Consider the following 17,257-nt stretch of genomic DNA (forward strand, 5'->3'; position numbering starts at 1 on the left):
ATCGTAAGCTGTTGACAATGAAACAAACAGGGATAAATTATGTAGGAGATAATAAACATATCGATCCATAATAGCGTGTAGAATGAAATTGTCTGCAAAATGAAAGATCAATGCGTTACATTTTATTTGAGTGAATAAATCTAATTGAAAAACGTAGCGTGTAAGATGATGTTATAAATTTTTGATTTTTAAAAATGTACGTAATATATATACGATATATTTAGATTTTTTCCATTGAAAATTGATTATTAATGATTTTTTAATCGCTAGAATGAATGTTTTCATTTTAATCGATTTGAATTTTTATTTAGACTCAAAGATGGAATAGATATCTAACATATATCTAACACATAAGTAGAAGAAGGACAAAGATAGTATAAAAATATTGAAATCAACGCCATCTCCAGAGTGCCGCAAATGAAACTTAGAAAGAAAGGATAGAAAATAATGGAAGAAGGATAGAGATAGGGAAAGAATTAATTATTAGTGTCATCTCTTGAATATCAAACACACTCTTTTAAGGATAGATGATTTTAAGATAATGTAGAAAAAGAATTTAGAATTAACGCCATCTTTTGAGTGAATATATTTTAAAAGAAAAATATTTCTTTGAAGAGATTTCTTTGACATTCGAGAGATAGCGCTGATAGTCAATTCTTATCCATCTCTATCCTTTTCTCACTATTTTCTTTCCTCTTCCTTTCTTTCTTTTTGTGTTTCATTTGCGGCACTCTGGAGATGGCGCTGATTTCACGATTTTATGTATTTTATTCTATCCTTTTTCCACTCTTTCCTCTCTTTGTTTATACTATACTATTATACTATTATACTATACTAAAATTTATACATCTAAGATACATAAGAGATAACTTTGATTTATTTTATCTTTTTTTACTTAACCTATTATCTAATCTATATCAAAAATTTTGATTTTCTATTCGATCTAGCTTTTATATATTGTAAGTATATATATTTATTTATTACATCGTATATATATTTATTTATTATATATGTACTTTATGTGTATATTAATATTCTTACATGCATAAGGAGTATATACACACGTGTTCGGTAATAATTAAATAAAATAAAAAAAAAAACTTCTTTTAAATTGAATTTATCCTATCTTCTTCTTTAATAATAATATCTATTAATAATAATATCGTTGTCATTTAATAAAATATAAAAACTTTATTTTGTTGCGCTATTTAATATATATACATATTTTTTATAACATATTTTATAAAAAATATAAATATTTTTTGTGATAAAAGTATAATTTATAAAAGTGATCTTAATAAGTGATATTAATAATGTAACATGTGTGAAAAATAAAATAATTTATAATATTAATTATAATTTCACATAATTATTTAATGTTATAAAAGATATTAAAAATGTTAAAAAAATATTTTATATCGAATAACATTTCTTTTCGTAATAAATTTTCTTTCTATAGGTAAAACTCCATTGCATTTAATTTCTATTAAATAAAAAATGAAATCATTTTTATATTTTTTATATCATTATTATATTTTCATTTATGTGAAATTATAAATTAAATATTTACAGATTTAAAAGAATTAATTTTATATTTTTGCGTAACATGGAACAATGTGCAAAAAAACCAAAATTAGATAATATAAATATAAAAGAAGGAGAAGCAGAAATTCTGGTGAATGATACAAGTGTATTTTATAATCCTGTTCAAGAGTTTAATAGAGATCTTAGTATAGCTGTATTAGCAACCTACATAAAAAATATAAGTAAACAAGTAACGGAGACAAACGCAAAAAAAGAAGATGAAATCTGTATATTGGAAGCTTTATCTGCAACTGGTTTACGTAGTATTCGGTATGCCAAAGAAATAACAGGTATAAAACAAATTATAGCAAATGACATTTCTGCAAAAGCAGTAGAAAGTATTAAAAAAAATATATATCACAACGGAGTTGAAAATCTTGTAAAACCAAGTCAAGAGGATGCAACGTTGCTTATGTACCAAAATAGAAAAACCAAATTTGATGCTATAGATTTAGATCCATACGGTTGTCCTACAACATTTTTGGATAGTGCGGTACAATGTGTAACAGATGGTGGATTACTCATGATTACAGCTACAGATATGGCTGTATTAGCTGGCAATTCTCCTGAAACTTGTTATCTTAAGTATGGTGCTATCTCATTAAGAACTAAAGCTTGTCATGAAATGGCACTAAGAATATTGTTGCAAAATATTGCCTCACATGCTGCTCGTTATGGTAGATACATAATACCCATACTTTCTATAAGTGCTGATTTTTATATAAGAGTATTTGTCAAAGTGTTTTCCAGTCAAATTAAATGCAAAGAGAATGCTACAAAAATTGGAATGGTGTATCAATGTACAGGCTGTGAGACTATTACTACTCAATCATTATGTTATAAAAAATCCTCAGGAGGCTATAAATTAACATCTTCACCTTACGTGGATCAATTTTGTAAAATTTGTAATTACAAACATCATGAAGGAGGACCTATATGGTTAGGTCCTTTACATGATCAACATTTTGTATCTGATCTTTTATGTAATTTAAATGAAATGAAATTGGGAACATTGAAAAGGATAGAAGGAGTTTTAAATGTTATTCATGAAGAGCTAGATATTCCATTATATTATACTCTTAATCGTTTAATGTCTATAATCAGATGTATTACACCATCAACACTAATATTTCGATCTGCATTGTTAAATGCAGGATATAATGTATCATATTCACATGCGTGTAAAACATCTATAAAAACAGATGCTCCAAATGAAGTTATATGGGATATAGTACGTGCATGGGAAAAAAATAATCCCATAAAAAGAAATAAACTGTCAAATGATAGTCCTGCAATAAAAATATTAGATACACCAATAACTACAAATGTTTCATTTGATATACATCCTCTAGCAAATCCAGTATCCAGACAAAACAGGTTAACACGATTTCAACAAAATCCTACAGTTAATTGGGGACCTGGAACACGTTCAAAAACAAGAATAGATTTAGAAAATGGAGATGAAATTCCAAAAAAGATAAAAAATCAAAATAAAAATTCTAAAAAAGAGAAATCACAAGTACAATGATATGGAAAAAATAAAAACTTTATAAAATATTTTATTTCTATTTGTAAGTCAAAATGAAAATACAGATGTACATAAATGTATCAATTAATAACTTCTCATAAATATAATGAAATTTAAATATAATTTCTTTTTTTTATATTTTAAATATATATTTTATAATGTATATATATTTTAAATATTTTCTTAAAATTATAAACATGAATATATTTATTATTTAAAACTTTATATAATTTTTTCTTAAAATATTTAAAAATTTAAAAATAATATATTCATGAAAAAAAAATATAATATTTCAATATATGTTTACAGCAAAAAAAAAAAGTTTTAATATTATATAATAATGTAAAATTGAAATATAATTTCAATACCATATATGTAATTTCAATACCATGTATTTAAATATAATCACAAAATGAAAATATTTGAACAGATAAACAGAAAGATAAACAGCTTTTATCTCATTTTTGCATATGAGCATTATGACATAACATATGATTAACATATTTAATTATTAACATAATTAAAATATATATATGTAATTATATATGTAATATTTTTTTAAAATAATAATGACAATATTATTAATAATATAATTCACAATTAATTTGATATATTAATTATAATAATTAATCAATATCCAATCAAAAGTCAATTCTAAAACTTATATAGAAATGATTTATTATATATGAAATAATATATTTGCAAGAATTGATTTTCAAAATATTAAAAAGTTATAACGAAATAATTTTATAATAGAGATATAAAAAAGTACTGAAAATTAATAAAACAAATAAAAAAGAAAAATTAACTTTTGCAAAAAAATATGTTACTAAAAACAGTTATCTTTTGAGATACTATTATACTATTAAATAAGTGGAAATTTAATATTTTTACATAAGAATTTAAATCGAAAAATAAAATTATTTTATTATAATATAAAAATATATGAAAACTGACGAAAATTATATAATTTTAAATAAAAATTTTAAATGTAAGTATTATAAAATTAATTATATATTAATATAAGAATAAGTTAAATTATTATAAAATATATAAAAATAATTAATAATAATTAACTATATATTATAATATTAATATTATATTAAAATATTTTTATGATGTACTAATTATAATAAATTAAAAATATTTTATATATCATAAATTTGATAATCTCAAAATATTTTCATGTTATCAATATTATACTATATTTTTTGTTAATTTGTTAATTAACAATAATAAATATAGAAAATGTTTTTCATGAAACTACGTATATTATCTTGCAATTTATATTTTGTAAAATTTTATGAAGTTTTTTTCATAAATAATTATATTTTTGTAACATTTTTTTTATACATTTTTTTACAAACAGAAAATATATTGAATAGATTATATAAAAAGTTTCATTTGATAATAATATTAATAGTAGAAGTTGTAAAGTGGGGGAACATTTATATACCCATGTAACGTTCTGTATTTGTATTTTAGAAGTAACTATTGAATACTACACTTTGACGCAATAGGATGGCGGTACCAACTATTACATTGAATAACGGACATAAAGTTCCTGTACTAGGACTTGGTACTTGGCAATCTGCAGTAAGTATTTTGCTTAAAAATAATACAAATATAAAATTTACAAATATACATACATTTAAAATTTCCGATTAATTTTTAACTTTATATTTCTTTAAAATAATATTTAAAAGATATATTTTCATCTAATATGAAATATAAAGATATCGTACAAATAAAAAAAAAAATAATACAGCAAATGAATATTATTTATTATATTATTATTTAAACAATAGTATTTTTTATTATAATCATAAAATTCTATTGTTTAAATATTTAAACTTGCTTACATGATGTTTTATTTCCCAAATATTCAATCGAATTTAAATTCGAATAAAACTTTTAAAATTTTCACATTTTTTTTGAAACAATAAAAAGTTTCTCATTAACTTTTACCTTTTATTGTATATATAATGTAAACAATGTAGTAAAAATAACATTTGCATAATATATATAATCTTTTATAAACTAATTTTTATAAACTAAGAAAAAAATGTAGATTATGATATATTATATTATTTTTTAAAATTATATATTATATTATCGAATGATAGAAACAGGATTTGTACATACATATATATAATATTGAAAATATTATTCATTAATATAAGATAAAAAATTCAATAATGTGATCTAAAACTATTTTATTAATATAAATTATCAGAAACTTAATAAATAATTTATTAATATTTTATTAATCACCTTGTAATCTATAAAAAATTGAATATTTACATTAAAAAAAAATTATACATTTTATATTTTATATTTTAAATAATCTATATACATTTTACATAGTTTTATAATAGCAATAAATATGTAAATCTATTAAAAAAATTTTGAGGATAATCCAGGTGTCGTCGAACAAGCTGTACGAGATGCTATCGATGCCGGATATCGACATTTTGATTGCGCTTACATTTATAGAAATGAAAAAGAAGTAGGCAAAGCTATACATGATAAAATTGCAGAAGGTGTAGTAAAGAGAGAAGATCTATTTATCACAACAAAGGTATTTTTTTTAATTATAAAAAATAAATTCTAGTTTATAAATTTGAAATTATTAATATTTTTATATTTTCAGTTATGGAATACAATGCACAAAAAAGAACAAGTAGTACCAGCATGCAAAACATCGCTTAAAAATTTTGGATTCGATTATGTTGATCTTTATCTTATCCATTGGCCCATGTCTTATGATGAAGTAAATGTAAAAATGCACGAATTTATTATATAATTAATAATATTAATTATTATAATATTATTATTAATTAAAATTCATAATCTCAGGAAAAAGAAAGTTTTTGGCCCAAAACTAAAGATCTGTATGAGAATGTGGATTATTGTGACACATGGCAAGGAATGGAAGAATGTGTAAAATTGGGATTAACGAAAAGCATAGGTCTTAGTAATTTTAATTCCCAACAGATCGATCGTATTTTATCAATCGCTCAAATCAAACCTGTCATGAATCAAGTAGAATGCCATCCAAATTTAAATCAAAAAAAGCTTCGAGATTTTTGCAAACAACGTGATATAGTTATTACGGCTTACAGTCCACTTGGTTCCCCTAAACGTACTTGGGCGAAACCTACTGATCCACAAGTAGCAATCGAAGCACCAGAAATTCTCGAGATTAGCAAAAAATATGAAAAAACGCCAGCTCAAGTTGTTTTACGATATTTGGTATATCACAGTTTTTGAAAATATAGCAAAAAATATAAAATGAGCGATTCAATTGAAATATTTAATTTAAATTGATTATTATTATTCATTATAGATCGATATTGGTACTGTTCCTATTCCGAAATCTAGTTCAAAAGAGCGTATTAAACAAAATATCGATATTTTTGACTTCAAACTATTGCCACAAGAAATTGCAACTATTGATAAACTTGACTGCGGACTTCGTATTTGTCCAGCTAAAGAGTAAATAACAAATAAGATATATATTTCTTCTTTTTTATTTTTGTAACGTAATATATTGTATTATATATTGTATATATTGTATTATATTGTATGATATTTTCTTTTCTTTTTTTTAGATGTGCAAATCATAAGGATTATCCGTTTAGTATAGAATTTTAAAAAAATTTATCAAAAACAATTTTCTCTTTTTGCATTTTTCGAATTATACAAATATTATTCATGTGTACTATTACTAATATATAATGTTAATTATATGTTACTATATTATTACTAATATAATTATTTGTAATTGTCTTCAATTTTAATAAAATATTTTAAGCATACTGATTAAAAAATGACAAACATATTTCACAACATTCCTTTGAATATTGAAAAGCAATGACTTGCATTATTTTTAATTATTATCTCATTATGTTATTATGCATTATCATATTTATAATTTTGAATTTTTTAAATTTATAAAAAAGTCTTATAATCTTTTTTCTTATCGAAAATAAAAAAAAACTAGATATTAATAAAGTTTAAATATCGCAGTTATATTGTGTAATATCATCAATGCAATACTACATTTCTAATCTTAGTTTAATATTTTTTGCGTTATAGTTATATAATGTATATTTTATCTGAGGAGGAGAATATCAATAGGAAGTAATAAAATACAGTTATTCCAGTTATACACATTTTGTGTGATTCGAACATTCTAACAGTGAAAATCTTTGACGCTTCTTTTTAATTACTTAAGATCTTTTTCATTTACTTAAGATCTATAATTAATAATGACTCAAATACCAATTCTTACATTTTCTAATGGATATAAGATGCCTGCATTTGGTCTTGGTACTTATCAGGTAAGATTTCATTTATATATCAAGTAATTTATATATAAACAAAATTTTTGTTAATAATAATTTTAATAAAATAAAAAGGTTATATCAAAATCTAGTAAATTTCTTTTAATGTATCACATGATCTCATCGCGCGTATTATTCGAAATATTTAAAAATCAAATTAAATTAAATATGACAGACTTCTTAATTTTTTCAGTCACGTCCTGGAGAAGTAGAAAATGCTGTAAAAGAAGCAATAAACTTAGGATATCGTCACATAGATACAGCATATTTTTATCAAAATGAGAAAGAAATCGGTGAAGCGATTCAAGCGAAAATTAAAGATGGAACTGTGAAAAGAGAAGATCTTTTCATTACAACTAAAGTAATTAAATTTTATATTTAAAAATAAATATATTTATAATTTATATAACTTTTTTTTTTGTAGCTTTGGAATAATTTTCACAAACAAGAAAGTGTAGTCCCAATATGTAAGAAATCGTTAGAAAATCTTGGATTAAGTTACATAGATCTCTATTTAGTTCACTGGCCATTTGCCTTCAAGGTACGTTCTAGTTTAATATATTGTAATTATCTGTTATTACTCAATATTTTTAAAAAAGTGTTAATTATTTCCCAGGAAGGTGATGATTTGTTACCCAGAGACGAAAATGGCACTCTTTTGTTATCGGATACTGATTATCTTGAAACTTGGAAAGGAATGGAAGAATGTGTGCAATTAGGATTGACTCGTAGTATCGGAATTAGTAATTTCAATCAAGAACAAATCACTCGCTTGCTTAATGCAGCTAAAATTTTGCCTGTAAATAATCAGGTAATTATATATTATATTATTTATTGATTTGATTAATTTCTGAAAATCATAATAGATATAAATTTTTTAGGTTGAAGTCAGCATAAATATAAATCAAACGCCATTAATAGAATTTTGTAAAAAGCATAATATTACAGTAACTGGTTATTCACCATTGGGACAACCTGGAAATAGATCAGGTTTACCAACTTCCTTAGATCATCCAAAAGTAATAGAACTTTCAAAAAAATATAACAAAACATCAGCACAAATTGTTTTAAGATATATTGTAAGTATAATTTATTTTCTTAACCTTCTTTTTATATTACAAATAAGTATGATAATTATTATGGTTTAAAACGTATATGTATAAAAAAATAAATAAATATCTTAATTTATTTTTTAAATATGATTTTTAAATTCATAAAAAAAATATTATTTTAAAATTTTTATATCAGAAAAAGCTAAAATATAGACAACTTGAAAATATTACAATCATATTTTTATATACTTAAGTACTTGAATATTAAAAATTATACAAAAAAATAAGGATTAATTTAAATAAAAGATGAATGTATGTATTTAATCTAAATATATAGTTTAAAAATATGAAATATATTAAAAATATATATATAATATTAAATTATATATAATAAAAATTATATATATATAAAAATTATATGATTGAAAATATAATATTTAATTCTTTATGCATGATATTAAAATTTTTATTATATTTGAATTCAATGCAGAATATTAAATTATATTTTTTTTTTTTTACATATCGACATATTTTTTAATGATAATACTTATTGAAATGTATATCAAAGATAACATGATGACATAATGAAGATAATGATGATGAGCAAACTTTGATAAAAATTCAATTATACGCAATTATACTTCAAAAGAGGTATAATTGCGTAATATAATTATTGAAAATCATTTTATTTCCTAATAAGAGATCTAATAAATTTTTTACTTAAACATTAAGATTCATAGAAAAATTGTATATTATATTTGTAAATATAATATATAATGTTATATATAATATATATATGTTATATATAAATATAACATATTATTTTTTTTATCAAAATATTCCAGTTACAACAAGGAATCGCTATTATTCCAAAATCTGTAACACCGAGTCGATTGAAAGAAAATATCAATATATTTGATTTTTCTCTGACGAATGAAGAAATGGCATCTATAGCTACAATTGCAACTGGTCAACGTGTTGCACGATTTGCAGAGTAAGTATCTTAAAAATCCTTAAAATAAATTAATTTTTGAACAATAAGACAATGATATTATTTTTGTTCTTTCTGCAGTGCGAAGCAGCACAAGTATTATCCATTTGAGAAATAAAAATTTCATTGCAACTGAGTAAAATGACAGGAAACAGCTCGTCAAATTCAGTAGGTATACATTAATAGTAAGGTATATCCCCTTTGAACTTATATAATCCCACGCTGTAATTCGGCACTCGTTTGACCCTTATATAGTCAATTAGATTTATTGAATGCCATGGAAAATTTTGATGCTCCATATAATATGAGATCATGCAACGTAACAAAGCGAACACCATCATGGACAAGGTTAATTGCATTCAACTAATGTTAACGTTGATTACTAGATATGTACATTGCAAATAAATAAAATTATATTAAAAACAAAAAAATTTATTAAAAGCAATTTATGAAGTATTTTTTTTTATTTAAGAAAATGCAAATAAAATAATGTTCAACATTTCATGTTATAATTTTATTATAATTAAAACCATATTATAATTAATTACGATAAAAACTTGAAATATAAAAAACTATTTTTAAAAACGCAGACATAAATTATATTGGCGGAATTATTACGCAATGGCGAAAATGCAATTAACGAATTAAAACGAAATGGACTTAATTTTTATTCTTTCTTTATTACAATTATTCTTCAAATTTTTTAAATGAAAAGAATTTATGTTACACAATCTAAATATAAAATTATAAACAAAATGTTTTTGTATTGTTTTAGAAAAATTCGAACCACAGTTCAATAAAATGTTATCTAAAAAGGAGACTATGATTTTATATTATTTTACATATTAAAAATTCTGAACAAGATTTCTTCAAGGCCAATGAATGCCAAAGGCTCTTGCGAACGAGAACCCTTTTTTAGGATGATTCATTCAACAAGCAAAATTGCTTATTCGTTGACCATAATATACGAGTGGAATTTTTTGCCATACAGAATATGATACCATTTAATATTTTTGCGATGGTATTTTTCACTTTCTATTTTCCTTTCTTCTATCATTAAAAATACAAATGAATTTACTCGAAACAGCACGTAAATTTCTGAAATTATACGTAAAATTTATATTTAAATATATAATTAATGGAATATACGTGTTCTAAACTTGAATTTCCCACCTATTGTGCAATGTTTAGTAAATTAAAGTATGACCTTCGAGAAATAACAATATAATAAAAGTAATACCTTCGAGAAATTACTCGTTATCAATCTGTTAATAGTCACGTATTCATGATATTGTTATTTCGGTATATATATGGTCGAAGAAATTACATCATGAATCATATCACACAAGCGTAAGTTTCTAAGCAAACCACCGTATGCATTGAATTACGTGTTTGATATCTTTTTTTCTTTACAATATCATTCTTTATCGATAAAACAAACACTTTAAACCACACTGAACGAAACCATTAAATGATATTACAGGTGGAACACAAAATTTTCTAACAAAACTAAATCACCGACGCATAAAAAATTATTATCGTTAGAGAATATTCGATCGCCAATAATTTATTGTGGCTCCTGGAGATCTAGAATGCTCGATAAAGTGAAAGAATGCCGTGATGCTATTAAGAACATGATGACCTTCGACAAGCTGACAAATACCTATGAAACTACACACATAGTCGGTAAAACTCCGATAATTCCGAGAGCAGCTACTTCTATGTCCTCGATACCGGATGTTATTACATTTAGTGGCATTGCATTGAAACATAAAGAATACGAAGACATACCGATTCTAATGAGAGATTCCATACTGAATTCGGATAAAAAAGAGAAAGAAAATACTGTAGTGGAACAAATTGATCAAACTAACAATACAAACAATTCGTTGAAACGTTTCGTTTCAGCAGATAACATGCTCAGCAATTCGTTGAAATCATTCATAGTATTGGAAAAACAGATAAAAGAGGAATTTTTAGAAGAGAACGATATTTTCACGACGAAAAAAAAAATTTCTGCAGAACCGTTCCTTTCTTATGTGGAAGGAAACGCAGAATTCATTTGGCCAGATGATACAATTGAGAGTTCTTCCGGAAATGCTTGGAACTCCCTAGAACATTTGAATTCGTCCGATATCAGATTTGGAAATCCGCGTACGAATTCCACTTTTTATGAAGATATTTATGTGAATAGAAATCATACATCTTCCCCAATTCGAAATCATTTTCAGGATTCTGGTTTTGAAAATAATTTCTCGTTATAAATCAGTTCTATTTTCAATTTTTTCTCTCCATTCCTGTTTTTACTCTTTTTTATACTTCTTATTTATAACTTTTTGTAACTCTTCATATTTGAATCAATAAAATTTCTTATAACGAATACAATTTATTATGTATTCCTTCGATAAACTCGAACTGAATTTATCTCTAAGATTCCATTGACTAAATGTAAACAAAAATATTATCAATAATATAATATTGTACTGGTGACACTGTGAAAATCATATAAAATCAATTATAGTTTTATAAAATTATCGTTTAAGTAATTTTTGAATAGGAAATATGAATTAATCGTGCAATTAATCGTGTAATATAAAAAAAAATAACACTTGCGATATCAATTTAAACAGACGGAAAGGCGATTTAAAAACAAAAACGAGACAATAATATCGAAATCCTCGAAGTTATCGATCTAATGAACAGCCATTATGCTGGAATATATGAACCAATCTAACGATTCATTTTTATCCTGCGATAAGCTTAAAACAATATCAATTTTTTTAAAGAAGGGAAGAACCACTCAGAGTAGAGTAATGGATTTTATTCTAACGATACTTGGCTGTATAATCCTGAAAATTGATAATCAAATCTACTTATATGAATTTAAGGATATTTTCAATGATAGAACCTTAAAAAATATAAAGAATGACCTGGAAAACCTTCTGCATTTTAAAACTAAATTCTTTAACTTTTTAATCATGGAGTTATTATTAGAGACTATTAAGAAAGAAAATAATTATTTTAATAAACGTATCAAATTCAATAGAATTATGAAGATATCAAATAAACAATGTAACAAAGAAATTTTTCAAAAAAAAGTCAAGGATGTTATAAAATTTTTAATTTTTCGAAAGATCGAGAAATTTTCTTATCTTCATGATGATAATAGTGCATTGGATTATTACAAAGAGAAAATTGATGTTATACTTAGCAATGAAATTCGTCTAAGAGATAATATAATAAATAAAAATATTAAGGAAAAAAACGAAGAAAATACAATAAATTTTATTTACCATGAAAGAAAAAATGAATCTATGAATAATGTAAACAATTCAAAAAAATCAGACTCAAAAATAGAGTCTAATTTCTACAAAACATCAAGTTATACTTGCTTCGATTATTTTTGCAGTAAAATTTATTGGTTGCTCTGCTATGCATGGTTAGGAATTTTTATATATTATTGTTGCATATCTTTTTTTCCAATTTTCCCAACATTGTTAAATATTATACATAAATTGATAAATAATAATTCATAATATAGTAGTTGTACATAAATTAGATATAAATTTGTATTATTTCGTTTAAATTGTTGTTAAACATGTTGTTGATATTGTTTTCTTCACAAACATAATATAGGAATTATATATGTGCATAATATAGGAATTAGAATTATTTTACTAATTCAATTAATAATTAATTATCAATTAGAAAATTGATAAATCTAATTAATTTTATCAATTACATAAAAGTATCATATATTATGTCAATTTATTAAGACAAAAATAATATGTAATGTATACATATTAGCTTGATTTTAATATCTTCTAGTTTAGGTTATTTTTCATGTAATGAATAACTATGTTCCAATATAGTGCAATATTTTAATGTAAAACTATATGTACTTCTATAATTAAAAACTTTTAACGATAATGAATATAAAAATTCAACTTTACTATCTTTAAAATGTTTAAATAGTCATTGTTCTTTCATGTGCTTTCATAATAAATTTATTCATATATTTTATAAGCTCTTATCGTCGCGAAATAAAATATCAATAATTTTTTGATACCATTTAATTTATTAGAATCATAAAAAGAAATATATAAAAAAATTTAATCGATAATCATTTATTTAAATTAGATTATAAATACTTACTTTAATGTATATATACTGAAATTAAAATAAAAATATAAATTACTATATAAATTAATTTTTATAACATATTATTTCTTATTTATTGTTTAAATAATTTATTTTTTTGTATATTAAAATTTTAAAAATATTTCATTATTAATCTTGATTAAATAGATTTAAGATTTAAAAAAGACTATTTATATATCATCAAATGCAATGTGATTATTGACATAACATTTTAAATTTCAATATAACATAGAATATGATTTAAAAATATACATTTCAAACTAATCCATTTTTGTTAAAATATGTTATTCTCAATAATTGATTCATTTATTCTTAACGATCAAGGGATTGAACCGTCCTTTGTTACTTCTAACGGATTCTGTAATTTTCCATAGGGCCCGTTTCTTGTTAACGAATTTGCCGACTTGTCGAGCTACGTCGAAATACATACACATGAATAAATCTCTCTAATACATAAACTTATTATGCAAGGTTTCAATACATATACAAAGATCGCAAAACGCATGCGTAGAAAAGCTACGCAAAACAGGGCAGTATACTTTTAGAGGGTTAAAAGTACCATATTTTTCTTTCAATTTTTCTAATTTTTATATATAAAATTTATTTTTCGTATTAATTTTTTAAAAATTATGTTAGATGTAAAATATTGATATCTAAAAAATAGAAAGTAAATTTAAATATATAAATTATAAATATCAAAACAAAAATATTAAAATCAAAAATACGAATATAATTTATAGAAAATATATAAAAATATTTGATTATCAATTAATTATAATAGATTTTTAAATTTTATATATTAATATATTAACATTATGAAAAAAGAAATTCTAAAAAGAAATTTTTATTAAATGGATTAAGCAATATTTAAATTACCAAGATATAAAATTGAAAAAATATATTTTAGTAAAAATATATAAATAATTTAATTTTATTTTTATTTCTAAAATATATAGAAAAAATAAAAAGAGAATAAACATAAACGAAACGATAAATCACATTTCATTTTTTGATATACGGGTATGCTCTTAGAGGAGGAGTCGGGGTAACGTAAGATATTTATAAAGGAAGCTGAGAAAATCTACCGGCATTATATTACTGGTATTACGGCTGATTGTAATAAAAGTATTCAAAATTTTGTTTCAAATAATAAGACATATAACATTTAAAATGGTTGCAAATAGTGCACCAACGTTAAAATTTTATAACGGTAACGAAATACCGGTATTCGGACTTGGTACATGGAAGGTCAGTAACATTTTATAATATAATAATTTATAATATATAGTACTAACAATAATAATTTATAATCTATTTTCATAAAAAATATACATATAAAACTATATATAACATATGTTATAAATAATATATATTATTATCAATATACACTTATATTATGAATTTTTATTATGAATTTTATTAATGAATTTCTCTAATTTTATTCACATTTTCTAATAATCTATTCATTTTCTCTTTATATATTGATTAAAATTTGCAATATGTCATTTAAGATACAAGATATTCTACAATGTTCTCGAAGTTACGAAATAGATCTGTCTTTATTTAAAATGTAGTATATTATAAATTTTTTTATAATATAACAAATTATTATATTAAAATTTAAAAAACTATTGAATTTTTTATATTTTGATTTATATTTTACTTAAATAAAATTTTATTTTATGTCATTAGAATGAAAATCATTAGAATGAATTTTGTACGTACATAGTACGTATGTACTACGTAAATACGTAACATTGGTTATTTTGAGTTAATAGAAAGATGTATAAGATAGAAAGATATATATAATTAGAGATAAGGAACTTATCAAAATTAGATAACTTGATTCAGAAATAATTTTTATTATATAATATATTTTTTATTTTTATAATATAATATATTATGAAATTATAATTCTTCTTTTTCTCAATTATTTTTATTTATATATTATTATTATATTATTATATTATTATTATTTATTTATATATTTATATATTTATTTCTTAATTCTCAATTTTTCTCAATTAATTAATTATTTATATATATTATATTATTATATATTATATATATTATTATATATAATTGTTTATATAATATATTTTTTAGTCCAAACCTGGAGAAGTGACTCAATCAGTTAAAGATGCAATTGATATTGGATATAGACATATAGATTGTGCTCATGTATATGGCAATGAGAAAGAAGTGGGTATTGCTATTAAAGAAAAAATTACTCAAAATATTGTAAAAAGACAAGATCTTTTCATCACAAGCAAATTATGGAATACATTCCATAAACCTGATTTAGTTGAATCTGCTATCAAAACATCTTTATCAGATTTAGGTCTTGAATATTTAGATCTTTATCTAATTCATTGGCCAGTAGCATTCAAGGAAGGAGATGATCTTTTTCCACAAAATCCTGATGGTTCTCCTAGTTTTAGCGATGCAGACTATGTAGATACATGGAAAGCTATGGAATCTTTAGTAAACAAAGGACTTACTAAAAATATTGGTATTAGTAATTTCAATTCTGAACAAATAGAAAGAATTCTTAAAATCTGCACTATTAAACCAGTTACAAACCAAGTAAATATTTTATTTAAATCAGAATAATATGTAAAAAATATATTTTTTATAATGTATTATTATTTATAGATTGAATGTCACCCATATCTTACTCAAAAGAAGCTTTCTAAATTTTGTAAAGATAAAGATATTCTTATTACTGCATATAGTCCCCTTGGATCACCTGATAGACCATGGGCTAAACCAGATGACCCAAAATTATTAGATGATAAAAAATTGTGTGAAGTTGCAAAGAAATATAATAAAACACCTGCTCAAATTCTTATAAGATATCAAGTATATATATTAATATTCTATTCATAAATTATTTTTTTAATTTAATTTCTAATTTTATTTTTTTTTTTCAGTTGGATCGTGGTCATATAGTTATTCCTAAATCAGTTACAAGATCAAGAATTGCTGAAAACTATGAAGTTTTTGATTTTAAACTTTCCTCTGAAGATATTGAATATATTGATAGTTTTGATTGTAATGGTAGAATTTGCCCATTGTCAGGGTAAATATTTTAATATTTTTATTTATAATAATTTTTATAAAATTAATTTTAATATAAATATTAATTTTTTTTCAGCTCTGAAGCTAGCCCTCATTATCCATTCCACATTTCATTCTAAGTTAATAATAATAAGTTAATAATATATATCTTACATTTACAATATCTTTTGTCTGTAAGTTTTCTACATGAATCATAAAATAAACTATATTCTAATAACAACTTTAATTTCATTTTTATATCTCAAATTATTATTTAATAATTATATAATTTATATAATAATAGAATTGTAATAAAATTATTTATAAAATATTCATCTCATATTTTTTTATTCTTAATAAAAATATTTTTCCAATTACAAATTCTTGATAAAAAAATATAGATGTTAATTTATATATAATAAATGTTGTGATCTAAATATTATGTATACCGATAACCCCGATTTTTAATAATCTATTGATAAAGGAACATTTATCGGTTAATTAACGGTTATTATTGGCGGAAATAATTGTA

The 17,257-nt window shown here is 22.4% G+C and overlaps 5 protein-coding genes and 1 long non-coding RNA gene across 7 annotated transcripts; 5 read left to right on the forward strand and 1 right to left on the reverse strand.

Annotated features, from left to right (window-relative positions):
* Positions 1 to 1,591: 1,591 nt before the first annotated feature.
* Positions 1,592 to 6,779, forward strand: LOC552018 (probable tRNA (guanine(26)-N(2))-dimethyltransferase). Its single transcript, XM_006561022.3, is given in 7 exon segments — positions 1,592 to 3,159; positions 4,633 to 4,708; positions 5,526 to 5,693; positions 5,766 to 5,885; positions 5,972 to 6,367; positions 6,462 to 6,610; positions 6,727 to 6,779. Coding segments are annotated over 7 exon segments (2,505 nt in total). The 5' UTR covers positions 1,592 to 1,606; the 3' UTR covers positions 6,770 to 6,779.
* Positions 2,910 to 4,688, reverse strand: LOC107965604. The gene is made up of 2 exons (XR_001705696.2): positions 4,569 to 4,688; positions 2,910 to 3,002 (listed from the first exon to the last, which is right to left on the reverse strand). It is a non-coding gene; the product is annotated as an uncharacterized LOC107965604 (long non-coding RNA).
* Positions 6,780 to 7,120: 341 nt separating the features above from the next.
* Positions 7,121 to 9,949, forward strand: LOC412163 (aldose reductase). Of its 2 annotated transcripts, XR_001705693.1 has the most exons (8): positions 7,121 to 7,458; positions 7,655 to 7,822; positions 7,886 to 8,002; positions 8,078 to 8,272; positions 8,343 to 8,540; positions 9,359 to 9,507; positions 9,586 to 9,672; positions 9,760 to 9,949. XR_001705693.1 is itself a non-coding variant. In XM_016916650.1 (7 exons), exons 1-7 carry the CDS (start codon positions 7,387 to 7,389, stop codon positions 9,620 to 9,622), a joined length of 936 nt encoding a protein of 311 aa, XP_016772139.1. In that variant the 5' UTR covers positions 7,121 to 7,386; the 3' UTR covers positions 9,623 to 9,949. The 2 variants fall into 2 exon arrangements, 1 of the variants encoding a protein (XP_016772139.1); XM_016916650.1 differs by having other exon boundaries at positions 9,586 to 9,949.
* Positions 9,950 to 10,713: 764 nt separating this feature from the next.
* Positions 10,714 to 11,884, forward strand: LOC102654517. Its single transcript, XM_006561020.3, has 2 exons — positions 10,714 to 10,854; positions 10,988 to 11,884. The coding sequence occupies exons 1-2, from the start codon at positions 10,790 to 10,792 to the stop codon at positions 11,766 to 11,768; spliced, it is 846 nt and encodes a 281-aa protein (XP_006561083.2). The 5' UTR covers positions 10,714 to 10,789; the 3' UTR covers positions 11,769 to 11,884.
* Positions 11,885 to 11,994: 110 nt separating this feature from the next.
* On the forward strand, positions 11,995 to 13,165 carry LOC113219273. The gene has a single exon (XM_026445541.1). The coding sequence runs from the start codon at positions 12,213 to 12,215 to the stop codon at positions 13,038 to 13,040; it is 828 nt and encodes a 275-aa protein (XP_026301326.1). The 5' UTR covers positions 11,995 to 12,212; the 3' UTR covers positions 13,041 to 13,165.
* A 1,541-nt stretch (positions 13,166 to 14,706) lies between these two features.
* Positions 14,707 to 16,972, forward strand: LOC551968 (aldose reductase). The gene is made up of 5 exons (XM_624350.5): positions 14,707 to 14,913; positions 15,772 to 16,251; positions 16,321 to 16,527; positions 16,599 to 16,747; positions 16,823 to 16,972. The coding sequence occupies exons 1-5, from the start codon at positions 14,836 to 14,838 to the stop codon at positions 16,863 to 16,865; spliced, it is 957 nt and encodes a 318-aa protein (XP_624353.1). The 5' UTR covers positions 14,707 to 14,835; the 3' UTR covers positions 16,866 to 16,972.
* The last annotated feature ends 285 nt before the right edge of the window (positions 16,973 to 17,257 follow it).

This window comes from Apis mellifera, linkage group LG15 (assembly GCF_003254395.2).
Source record: "Apis mellifera strain DH4 linkage group LG15, Amel_HAv3.1, whole genome shotgun sequence".
In the NCBI taxonomy this organism is placed as follows: domain Eukaryota; kingdom Metazoa; phylum Arthropoda; class Insecta; order Hymenoptera; family Apidae; genus Apis; species Apis mellifera.

Excerpts from the sequence above, each read along its gene's own strand:
- LOC412163 (XM_016916650.1), top strand. The coding sequence starts at position 7,387 with ATGACTCAAATACCAATTCTTACATTTTCTAATGGATATAAGATGCCT. Across the intron at positions 7,459-7,654 it reads TTGGTCTTGGTACTTATCAG|TCACGTCCTGGAGAAGTAGA; the intron begins GTAAGATTTCAT and ends TAATTTTTTCAG. Across the intron at positions 7,823-7,885 it reads ATCTTTTCATTACAACTAAA|CTTTGGAATAATTTTCACAA; the intron begins GTAATTAAATTT and ends TTTTTTTTGTAG.
- LOC102654517 (XM_006561020.3), top strand. The coding sequence starts at position 10,790 with ATGATATTGTTATTTCGGTATATATATGGTCGAAGAAATTACATCATG. Across the intron at positions 10,855-10,987 it reads ATGAATCATATCACACAAGC|GTGGAACACAAAATTTTCTA; the intron begins GTAAGTTTCTAA and ends ATGATATTACAG.
- LOC113219273 (XM_026445541.1), top strand. The coding sequence starts at position 12,213 with ATGCTGGAATATATGAACCAATCTAACGATTCATTTTTATCCTGCGAT.
- LOC551968 (XM_624350.5), top strand. The coding sequence starts at position 14,836 with ATGGTTGCAAATAGTGCACCAACGTTAAAATTTTATAACGGTAACGAA. Across the intron at positions 16,252-16,320 it reads TTAAACCAGTTACAAACCAA|ATTGAATGTCACCCATATCT; the intron begins GTAAATATTTTA and ends TATTATTTATAG. Across the intron at positions 16,748-16,822 it reads AGAATTTGCCCATTGTCAGG|CTCTGAAGCTAGCCCTCATT; the intron begins GTAAATATTTTA and ends ATTTTTTTTCAG.